Source organism: Macaca thibetana, chromosome X (assembly GCF_024542745.1).
Source record: "Macaca thibetana thibetana isolate TM-01 chromosome X, ASM2454274v1, whole genome shotgun sequence".
Taxonomy (NCBI): Eukaryota; Metazoa; Chordata; class Mammalia; order Primates; family Cercopithecidae; genus Macaca; species Macaca thibetana.
The window spans coordinates 50,316,542-50,328,612 of NC_065598.1; the positions used below are offsets into that span (position 1 = coordinate 50,316,542).

General features: G+C 46.6%; 1 protein-coding gene across 3 annotated transcripts in view; it reads right to left on the reverse strand.

Annotated features, from left to right (window-relative positions):
* SHROOM4 (shroom family member 4) overlaps positions 1 to 10,773 on the reverse strand; it is a 237,488-nt gene extending 226,715 nt beyond the window's left edge. For 2 of the 3 annotated variants that reach the window (XR_007722675.1, XM_050776813.1), the window contains exon 1: positions 10,389 to 10,772. Coding sequence is in view for 2 of the 3 variants with exons in the window: in XM_050776813.1 (XP_050632770.1) it covers positions 10,389 to 10,505 (117 nt within the window). In the remaining variant the exon portion in view is untranslated. Of the gene's footprint in view, positions 1 to 10,388 lie in introns of all 3 variants that reach the window. The other variant, XM_050776814.1, reaches the window with a different exon arrangement.
* Between the last annotated feature and the right edge of the window lie 1,298 nt (positions 10,774 to 12,071).

Consider the following 12,071-nt stretch of genomic DNA (forward strand, 5'->3'; position numbering starts at 1 on the left):
TTCTGCACAGCAAAAGAAACTACCATCAGAGTGAACAGGCAACCTACAGAATGGGAGAAAATTTTTGCAATCTACTCATCTGACAAAGGGCTAATATCCAGAACCTACAAAGAACTCAAACAAATTTACAAGAAAAAAACAAACAACCCCATCAAAAAGTGGGCAAAGGATATGAACAGACATTTCTCAAAAGAAGACATTCATACAGCCAACAGACACATGAAAAAATGCTCATCATCACTGGCCATCAGAGAAATGCAAATCAAAACCACAATGAGATACCATCTCACACCAGTTAGAATGGCGATCATTAAAAAGTCAGGAAACAACAGGTGCTGGAGAGGATGTGGAGAAATAGGAACACTTTTACACTGTTGGTGGGATTGTAAACTAGTTCAACCATTATGGAAAACAGTATGGCGATTCCTCAAGGATCTAGAACTAGTTGTACCATATGACCCAGCCATCCCATTACTGGGTATATACCCAAAGGATTATAAATTATGCTGCTATAAAGACACATGCACTCGTATGTTTATTGCAGCACTATTCACAATAGCAAAGACTTGGAATCAACCCAAATGTCCATCAGTGACAGATTGGATTAAGAAAATGTGGCACATATACACCATGGAATACTATGCAGCCATCAAAAAGGATGAGTTTGTGTCCTTTGTAGGGACATGGATGCAGCTGGAAACCATCATTCTTAGCAATCTATCACAAGAACAGAAAACCAAACACCGCATGTTCTCACTCATAGGTGGGAACTGAACAATGAGATCACTTGGACTCAGGAAGGGGAACATCACACACAGGGGCCTGTCATGGGGAGGGGGGAGGGGGGAGGGATTGCATTGGGAGTTATACCTGATGTAAATGACAAGTTGATGGGTGCAGCACAGCAATATGGCACAAGTATACATATGTAACAAACCTGCACGTTATGCACATGTACCCTACAACTTAAAGTATAATAATAATGAATAAATTTTAAAAAAAAAAAATAAATAAATAAATAAATAAAAAGAATCTGAGAGTCAAGCCTGCTACTTACCCCCTGAAGCTTCAAGATGTCATCACTCACACTCTTAGTCAGAGTAAGATGCCATCCAAAGCCGCCTACCTGTAGAAGTTTTCAGGGTGGCTTTTACTTATATCAAACACAAACAAAAAGAAATGGAAAACAGCAAGGCGGCCCAACAAAGACAAGGCTTTAGCTTGTCATCCTCTCATAAGTAAAGATGGGGCTACAGCCATGAGACTCTAACTCCTTTCCAGAATAACTAGTCAAACCAGCTTTACTTCTAGCTCTACCTCATCTCACCTCCAACCCCTTTCCCCAAAAGAAAAATCAGTTTCTTATGGACCGTGAAAGGCAGTATAGGAGAACCATTGAAAACTTCCCTGCCAGAGGCTCAGAAGAAAGAGAGAAGACCATACAGCTAGGAAACTGTTGAGTGGCATTAGGGTGGGGGACAGAAGACACCACAAAGGGGCTGTTCGTAACTGGGTTAACCCTTGATCCTGTCAAATTAGTCCCACCTCCCGCATTCCTCACAGATGTAACATTAAAAGACTTGAGTGAAAGTTAACAGACCATGTCCTCCCTGAGAACATACCAGGAAACAGCCACTTCTAGAAAGATAGGAAGTAGGAGTGTGGAGAAAAGCAATGCACTCCAAGTGCTGCCTGCTGTCAGTCAGCCTTCACACTTCCACAGCCTAGACCAAGTAAGGATCCTGGGGTCCTTAGCAACCCTTCAGTAAAGCAAGAACTTGTCCCATGGAGGGTATGAGAAGAAATAGGAGGGTGTGGCGAGCCAGAATAACATGCCATGATTGTTCAGCAAGTTGATAGAAGAATATAAAGAATGTGACAAAGAGTCTGTCCATCACTGAAAAAGAATAGAGAGAGATGCAGTGTGAGGAAATTTCCCTCTGATTCTGTCATGATTTGCTGAGTGTTTTCAAACCTATCAACCTCAACTCAGTGAGCTTCTCTCTCCCTCCTCCCTACCCCCACCACGGGAAGCATGGCTGAGCCAAGAGGGAAAAAGCTGGTACAGCAGACTAGAAGGGCTCACTGTGACCAAAAAAGAAAAAAGTTGGGTTTTGGACAGAGGGCAGGGCAGTCAATGAATGAACAAAGGAGCAATGGCACTTGAATGAGACAGTCCAAAATGTAGGCCTCAAGTAACTGGTGCTCTTGGGTGGGGGATGGGAACCAAAGACTTGACATAAAAGAAGGACAGCCTAGATGCATGGAAAATGTGTCTCTGTTGCTACTAGGCAGTACTTGTGTTGTGATATGGTACAGTCAGAGACTCACAGTGAAAGAGGAGGAAGTGGAAGTGAAGTCAAAGGGGAGAGGTTAGAGTTCACTTTGAGAGATCAAGTCATCTTGACTTTTGCAACTTTAGTGCCTGGTCAGGATGGCTATCTGACCAAGTAAACATGCCAGTGTGATGTGAGGAAGAATGGATCATCTGTTGCAACATTAATGCATAAGACAATTTTTCCACTTGGCCTATTTATGCTGTATGGGGCAAAGAGGTATAAGGAAACAAACCTCTACCCCTTCCCAGTCCTTGGAACACAATCTTTAGCCAGAAAAAATAGTAACTCAACTTACTCATTAATGATTTTGTTGAATTATGTGTGAAGGGAGTATTTCAGGGAGCACCAGGAGACACAAATTTTGGCTTCATAGAAGCTGAGTGAAAGTGATCTTGATACTGACATAACCAATATAAAAAGGTTACTTGCTGATTACAAGATAACTCTCAGAGTAACCCGGAATTCAGTTTCAGAGGGAAATGTAACCATGTACATACATCTGGTCCCAGCATCAAAGGTATGAACACCTTGGGCACTAACGGTAGTAGAATCCCAAACTCCCCCAGAACTGTGTAACAGAGCTATCTAGAGCACTTTTTGTTCCTAACTAACGAATGCATTGTTTCCCAAGAATACCTTCTATAAATAAGCAGCTTGGAGCTTTGAATTCTGTTTCCTGTAGACAGGACATTATAAATGATGGTTAGGTTGTGTAATTTAATCAATGACACACTATGGATTAAATAGGCTTCTCCAGAACTGTTCTGAACGTAACCATTATAAATAACATTGTGTCAGTGAAGACATGTTTCCTAGACCTCTACACTCTCTTCCTTAGACCCCTTACCCTTCAGTAATAATATAGATTAAGCCCCACTCCAATCCACTCCCTGATCAAGGCTTTAGTAGTAAGGAAAGGTATTTTTCCAGCTCAGATGACAACTGGTAAATGTGGGCAGATGGGGAGAAAGAGGCTGTGGATGCAAGACCTCCAGCAGGAATCACTCGTGTGTGTATTCCAGGTACAGACAGAAGAACCCAGAGCTGAAGGATGGCAGCAACAGCAGGGGCTTTTCCAATCAGTGTCAGTGGCAGTATGCAGGGAAATAGGTATCTGACAGTGGATAGGGACAGAGACTGCTGTCTCTATATTCCTACATAGGGGCTCTGTGAATTGAAGAGTGTATGGTACATATGGTTAGCATCTTCCATCTTAGAGACAACTATTCTTTCCAGAAGGGGAAGAAATTAAGTTCAGAGAGGTAAAAAGGAAATAAAAAAGATCTGGAATTCTGACTTTGACACTATTCATTGAATGCCATTTCCTTCTTCTATTACACAAATTCCTTCTCTGTAACTTAATAATCTCTTTGTTTAAACATATATGTTCCTTGAAGTCAGGGCTTATGTCTTCTCTCTCATCTCCCCTACAATGCCTTTACCAAGGCTGGCCAGGGCTAGGGGCAGAGGCAATTATAAATAAATAGTAGGACATGAAATGTGTTCCTTCCAAATCTATTATGTGGCTGTCCCAGATGCCTTCATAGAGACCTTAGGCAGGTATGGCTTAATGGCAGCACAACTACTTCCACTAAAACATTTTGACACGGGGCCTTGGTATGACATGGCCACCAGAAACAGCCAAAGTGATCTTCAGCTGTATTTTTTTTAAAAGAATGTTCATACTCATCTGTGGTCAGATTCTCCTCAGTTACACTATTCAGCTGTGGGATCCATAACTTAAGAGGAACATGGACAAGCTGAAGTGCATCATGAGTGGGAGGAGGAAACAGGAGGAGAGGCTGGAACCTACATCCCATAAGGAACAGCTGAGAGAGCAAGGGCTCTCCTAGAAAAGTGAAACAAGATGATATAATAGTTGCCTTCAGATATCCCAAGGGCTGTCCCAAGACAGAGGAAGCACCCTTGTTCTGTGTGATGCTATCCAGAGGATATAGCTAGGACCTATGGATGATAGCTAAAAGGAAAATGATTGCAGCTTAACAAAGGAAAAGCTGTCCACAGTCAAAACTTTTCAACAACGGCATGGATAGGCTTAGAAGGGAATGAACTCCCCTGTGACTACTGTAGAACAAGCCCAGGGACACTGCACAGGAGGCTCATGAAATGGTTAAGATTAGACTAGGTGACTTCTAAAAGGCTGTCCTCACTCTGAGATTCCTTGACTCCAGGTCTCTAACAAGAACAGAATTAGTCTGGGAGCCCTGAGTTAAGTCTCCCCTTGGTGCTTGAGGGGTAGAGGGGCAGGCAGTGAGAGCAGCTCTTCCCATAATCCCTGCTGTTCTTCATTAACTTTTCTCAGATGGGTCAGCATCTTTTTTTCCCCTAGTTCTAAAGAAGCCTAGCTATAAAAGCCATGATGTTCCCTCCAGATAATCATCCATAACCTCCAATCTCAAGTCTGAGTCTCTCTTTTTTCTTTAAAGAAATTCCTGGGGAGGGGGTTGAGGAGGGCAAGGGGGGAAATCATTTTAATTTTTTTAAAGGACAATGTTCAAGTGTCTTCCAGCTGGAGTTGAATTATTTTCTTTGTGTGAGGTTTTGGAGAGGGAAAATCCTCTAATAGGCTTGACCTTTTTTAACTTCAGCAAGCATACATGTGGCTCTCAATGGGGTACCAGGTGTATTATGAAAACTCAGCAGGGCCAAAAGTAGTATCGACTCAAAGCTCATCCAAGGGTTATCAGCTATACCACCCATCCTTCTTGCTCCACCTCCCTCCAACCTTTTTTGTATCTCTCTGATGGATTTCTAATCCATGCCTCAAAATGCCCTCTACTTTCTGGGACAGGGCAGCAGCTGGGAAACTGAGGTAGTGGACATCTTTGGTGATTCTAGAGGCAGAAATGAGGAGGGAATTCATGTAGGTAACCAGGCTGAGCTAAGCTCCAAAGACGCATACCCTACAAAGGTCCCTTGTGAGTGCCAGGCACTGGTCTGTAACACAGCTCAAAAGATTTCACAGGAACTCTCATTGTTCATATAATACCACCTCTGCACCCAACAAGAATTCAAAATCACAGCTACATTTACTTCCAGCCACAAGACAACCTCAATCTGAGTTTATCCAGATCCTCTTGAAGTCTCAACTGCCTCTCTGTGTGCTTCTAGAAATAAGGTCAGACTAGGAATGGGATACAGACTAAAACAACTTAATGAGCACACCCTGCCACTGTCCTAGGCTAAGGACAGCAAACAGTATTAGAGTTTGCCTAATTCATTGTCACATCATCTGTGATGATAGAGATGGGGCAGTTAAGCCTAGCCTCCACTCTGCAAATAGCGATTTGGGTCTAGAGAGGGTAAAATTATAAAGCAATATCAGAGCACATCAAGTGGATGGGGGTGAAGCTTCTTTCTCCTCCAGGCTACTCCCCTATCCCACCCTGCTTTGTTCCAGGGCAGTAACTAGCCCCCCTTGCTTCACTATGCCAGATAGAAACATCTACCATAAATGAGCCAAGGAAAGGGAAAATATGTAGCATGAGCCTACATATCATCAGACACATCTAATTATCCCCATTCCATCCAGACAGTACTCCTGGGTCAATGAGGTACTGTGACATGTTAACCAAAGGAATCAATAATGCCAATGTCATGGACCCTATTCCTTTAGCGGTCATGTATCTTTTACTTGTTACCATGATCTCACTCGAAACACCACAATATAGGGAAACATCATAAACTATCCCCTATTATTTAGGATAATCAATAGCATTTTATTTTTTAGAGGTGGGGTCATACTATGTTGCCCAATTATGGTACACTACAGCCTGGAATTCCTGGGCTCCAGGGATTCCTCCTACCTAAGCCTCCTGAGTAGCTGTGACTACAGGTGCCAGACACCACATCCAGCAACAGTATTAAAAAAATTTCTCTTTCTTTACCACTTGATTGTCAGGGAGAGACTATACAAGTGTCCATAAATCAGGCAGTTGAATTCCCCATATTCAAGGAAATCATAGCAACCAGCAGGAATTGATGATTTTCCCAACTTGATCATTTCCTGGTCCAAAGGGTCTCCCATGACAACTATGAACTAGACTTTCACACTGCATGCCCTCTTCTCCCACTAATTACTACTTTTTCAAATTCCCCCACTCCCCAGATATCTCCACTTGTGCCACAAGATATCTCTGAGCATGTATGCCACACCATCCCTGATGCAAACCGTTTCTGTGTTTTTTTTTTTTTTCTGCAAAGGAGGTTCTCTGCCATTTTCCACCATGGTTCCTGCACCTTAACTCTGTCTCTCCCTGACCTGAGATCATCACAAGTGATTTGGAGTCATCAAAACAGTCCTTTCCTACTCTGAACCCAGACTCCATCAGAGTGTACCTACAACCCAGTCCTCACTTAGTGTGGAATTACAGGCTGGCATGGAAAGGGACACTGCATTAGGAGGCTAATAAGATGAGATACATCCCTGAAAGTTATTGCCCTGTACTCCTTCACAAACCACAGTACTAGCAGAGGAATTGGAAACTCTCTTAGTAGGACTGCCATTGACTCTCCATATGATAGACATAGGTAAGCCACTGAATACATCAGTCTCAGTTTTTCCATCAGTTTCCCCACAATCTTTCCTGACTGCCTCACAGTGTGGCTGCAAGAGTAATGAAATAAAGGATGAGGAAGCACATTGTAAATAGTAACACTGTATGCAAATGAAGCAAAGTTTCATTTTCCTCACTCTGCAGCAACACTTCTGAGAAGAAAGCCAGAGCCAGCATAAAAGATTGGCTATTCGGTCAGGCGCGTGGTGGCTCATGCCTGTAATCCCAGCACTTTGGGAGGCTGAGGTGGGCAGATTGCTTGAAGGAGTTCGAGACCAGCCTGGACAACATTGTGAAACCCCGTCTCTACCAAAAATACAAAAAATTAGCCAAGCGTGGTGGCGTGTGCCTGTAGTCCCAGCTACTTGGGAGGCTGAGGTGGGAGGACTGCTTGAGCCTGGGAGGCACAGGTTGCAGTGAGCCGAGCTGGCACCATTGTACTCCAGCCTGAGCCACAGAGTGAGACCCTGTCTCAAAAACAAACAAACAAAAAAATGGCTACTAGACTGTCAGGGTATCATTTAAAGACCACCCACTTGAATGTCACTTTAGACATGGGGATGCCTAGACCCAGGTAAGGCAAGTGATATACCTAGGATTCCAGAAATAGAGAGTGGCAGAAAAAGGATTAGAACCCAAGTTTTTAATCTGCTAACCTAATTATCTTTCTATTCCCTTCCACCCATCCCAATCAGTGTGTACAGACTAAGAAGGCTGTTTTCAAGGAGAAAGATATTTTGTTCTGAATCATAAAAGGAAATAAAATTAAGGTTGAAAAATGAAGAGGGAATTAATGAAATATGCCAAAACAGTGTCTTGTCAAGAAAAACACAATACAGGCAATCATTGTGCTTAAAAAATACCATGGTCCCTTTTTATACTGTTGAGGCCAACCCAGTTATAACTGACTTTTACTGTTATGCAGCCATAAAAAAGGATGAGTTTGTGTCCTTTGTAGGGACATGGATGCAGCTGGAAACCATCATTCTCAGCAAACTATCGCAAGAACAGAAAACCAAACACCGCATGTTCTCACTCATAGGTGGGAACTGAACAATGAGATCACTTGGACTCGGGAAGGGGAACATCACACACCGGGGCCTATCACAGGGAGCGGGGAGGGGGGAGGGATTGCATTGGGAGTTATACCTGATGTAAATGGCGAGTTGATGGGTGCTGACGAGTTGATGGGTGCAGCACGCCAACATGGCACAAGTATACATATGTAACAAACCTGCACGTTATCCACATGTACCCTAGAACTTAAAGTATAATAAAAAAAAAAAAAAAAAAAAAAAAAAAGAACTAGGCTATTTAGGAGGAATGGGAGAAATAATTTTACCCCTTGCCTATCTAAATGCATGTCATAATGAGCCTTCATATAATAGGGGTCAACTGTACATTCAGTGGAAAGGGAATCATTAGAAGGCACCCTGCCTCTCAACACATGGAGCACTTCCTCTACAGCTTGGCCAAGGAAACCCTCATCTACCCTCAAATAATCCCCCAGCCAGACCACAAATTGCTGGCTGCCCCATACTTAGTAACACCCCCTGCCATGCTCTCACTGGCTCACAAAATAATCCAGGACCACAGCAGCAAGCACTCTCTGGGGTACTTCTCAAGATGGGTCAGCTCTGGGCAGAGCTGAAAAATGACCTCTCCAAGGCAGGTTGTCTAGGCAGACTGTGGAAATTCTGTGGGCGGTGTGAGGAGAAAAAGAAAGGGAGGAACTGCCAGACCAGAGAGGGCTGCATATCCCATTGTGACCTTGGTGGAAAGAGAGGGGAGGGGAGGAGCTTGATTAGAAGAAATTCCTGAAGGCCAGGATTCCCCTCACCAAAGGAGTTGAGTGTTTTTGTTTAAAAAAAAAAAAAAAAAAAAAAAAAAAAAGCACATAATTTTCTCCAGAGAACACTGGAGGGAGACTGCCTCAGGAGGGGTTGTGACGGTGGATGACAAAGGCATCTCAGGCTAGTTAAAGTACATGACAAGTATGGGGGAAAGGGTGCTATATGAAGATCTGAGCTAGTTTGGGGAGGCTAATGATCACAGGGGTCCCTGCCAGCCCCCCAAAATGTTGCCTCAGCATACCTCAGACTCCTCAATCTGATTGGTACACCCATGGCAACACTCCAGGGTTCCTAAGAGTGTGGGCCCCAAGGCCTGAAGGATCCCATACACTGGAAGTCAACCAGCGGCTCCAATGCAAGGCGAATGCCGCAAAATGCCGCACAGGTTATTGTGGGTGTGTGTTGCGGGACACATTTGCTGAATCCTCAGCTGAGATGTGACCAATGTTGAACCCCACCCCCCCGCAAAAAAAAAAAAAAAAAAAAAAAAGTGATATTTGTTCCCTGCTGAAAAGACACATCTTTCTATCTCCAGCCTGAACCCACATCTACAACTTCAATTGCCATTTAAGCGGGTTGAAAGGGGGAGGGCTTTTCGGATTTGAGGATTTAAGAGAAACAACAACAAAAAAGTGGAATAAAGTTCGTGAAGTCCGTTCACTTGGCAATCTGGCACCTCAAGGTGAGTCGTCCCACAAGTCACTCTTCCTGGTAACAGCTCCAGCTGCCCCTTCCCCTCGCCCTCACCCCTACGGGGGAGGCTCGCTTTGGGGGTTCTGGAGCACTCAGGAGAGCTCCTCTCTCCTGTCCTCAGCTGCAACTTGGTTTCCAGCAGATCACAGACTCCTAAAACAAACAAACCCTGGCGGCGGCGGCGGCGGCGGCGGCGGTGGCGGCGGCGGCGGCAGCAGCAGCAGCAGCAGCAGCTCCAGCACAGCTGCGCTCCATGGCGCAAAAGTTTCCTCCACACTTCTCAACGTGCAGGAAATCTCGCCGGCGCTGGGGCAGGGCTCTGGAGGGAGGGAGAGGCCGAGCCGAACCGGCGGCAACAACGCCCCAAGAGCTGAATGGATCTGTGCGCGTCGGCCGTGGGAAGTGAGGCTGGCAAAAGCCACCAGTGCCTCATCTCCGTTCCCACACCGGCCCCTAGCCCTGCAACCTGCCTGGGAGGGACGGCCCGCCCGTCGATGGAGGGGCCAACACTGCCAAGAGAGCTGCCAAGCCGCGATGACTGTCCCTTCAGTCCTTCACTGTCCCGTAGGGACGCAGGGGCCTCCAAGGATAAATCCCCAACGGCCTCCACTTCCTCCAGCCCAAACTGAGGGGAGTAGCCGCCCCGACGTGGGGGAGCAAGGGCTGCCCCAGCGCCCTCGCGAGTGTGTCCGCGCAAGGCTCTAGCTGGGGGCTAGTTGTGCTCCCAGCTTGTGTTCCAGCCACCCTTAGGGGATGTCTGCACCTGGACTGGTGGCAAGACCCCTCCGTGCCGTTCAGAGGGGCTTTCGCTCCTAGCCCTAACTAAGTTTCAAAGTTGGCCTGAGGGCCCCGTTCAGCGGCAGCCTTCGCACCCGCTTGTCCATTCAAAGTTGGGCGCCGTTAGGACAGGAGCCGCCAGTTCTTACCTTAGACACTGTGAGCGGCTCGCAGTGTTCCAGACCCCCCTTAAGGGTGAAGCCCCAGGGTGCCCCCCCTTGCAGCTGCACAGGGACGTACTGGAAGGACCCAGGCCGGTTCTCCATCCTCGGCTGGGCTCAGGCGCCGCCGGGCTCCTTTTCCGAGGGGGCTACGTTGCCTCCGCCCCCAGCAGCTCCGCCACCATCGCCCTCCAGCTCTACGCCACCCCTTACCGCCCTGCTCCGCCTACTCTCCCGGCTGGAGACGCTCAGGCAGCGAGCGAGCGCAAGGAGGAAATGACACGGAGCTGGAGAAAGGGGGAGAGAGGGGGGAAAAGGAGAAGGGAAAAAAAGAAAAGAAAAGAAAGAAGGAGAGGCGGAGGGATAGCGCGTAATGGACAAGAAAACGGAGCAATGGGGAGGGGCAGTCACTGGGACCTCGCCTATAGGATCGCTGGGGAGTGGGAGCGAGGCGAGGCCTCACATCAATTGTTACATTGTTTCATTCAAGCAGGGCCCCTCTTTGGTCCTCCTCTTTACTGCCGGGTTCCCCGCCCCTCCAGCCAGTCCAGGCGAGGGGAGGTGAAAGTCGTTAGTGTGGACGGCCCGCGTGGCTGAGTGGGCTGAAACGCTGGTTTCCTGATTAGCGCGTTCATGTTTCTCTGACTGCCTTTTTCTTCTGAAGGTCCCGAGAACGGAGATCTGGGAGGGTTAAAAGGCTGCTAATTTGTGGACCTTGCCTAGAGGGGTGGAAAGCAAAGGAAGCAGGCCAGCGGACACAGTGAGGCTGTGTGTGTAGGCTGCTCTGTGTGTACGCGCTAGGTGTGTGGGGTCATTATGAAACTTTGCCCCAGAGCATAGTTTAAATAAAGAAGCACTTTGAGGATGCCCCCTGCTCGGGCTTCCCCGCACCCTGGCTCAGTGTTGGCGTCTATGGGTAGCACTGTGCTTGTGTATGTTCCAGTCATCTGGAGTTCCTGGCACGGCCTTGCACTTGCCCCACTGAGATGAGCAAGCCAGCAATCAGCAAACTTTATGACTAGCAGTATTGTCTCTAAACAAACCTACAGGAAAGAGCATCCATTGATAAGCTGGCCAATTAATAATGTTGTGCCTTCGGGAAGAATCAGCTTTTAGACTGGGTCCAGAACATCTCTGCACATCTGTTCGAGCTTGACCTTGTAGTTTCTGAGCTGGGCTTTTATAACAGACCAAACAGCCACAATAATAGTCCTGAAAAGCGAGTTTGTTACTGAATCTTGTGCTGATTTCTCTGCCTTCACTTGGACAGGTTATCGTCTCTCTTTGAGGTGTTTTCTCTGAAGCCACATGCGGGCAGTGAATTTTTAAAGGGCCTCTCACTAGCGGAGAAAGTGTTGACAACTCAGTTGTGACTCAACAGGATGTTCCCACTCTGTCTCGCAGTGTTCAGTCTCTTCCCCTGTTCTTGTGCAGCTTCTTCTTCATGGCCAACAAACACACTGCGGCCCCTTCCTTCACAGCCAGCTTTCTGCGGTCAAGGTTTCCACTCTCTACTTCTACTTCCTCACCTGTCACTGCCTCTTCAACAGACTGCAGCCTGCGGTGTGCTGCAGCATGCCACTGAGATGTCTCTCAAAGTCACCCCCCTGCATCAATCCTTTTTTCTCAGCCCCCCTGGACTGTCTGCATATGACCCTGACTTTTCTTTAA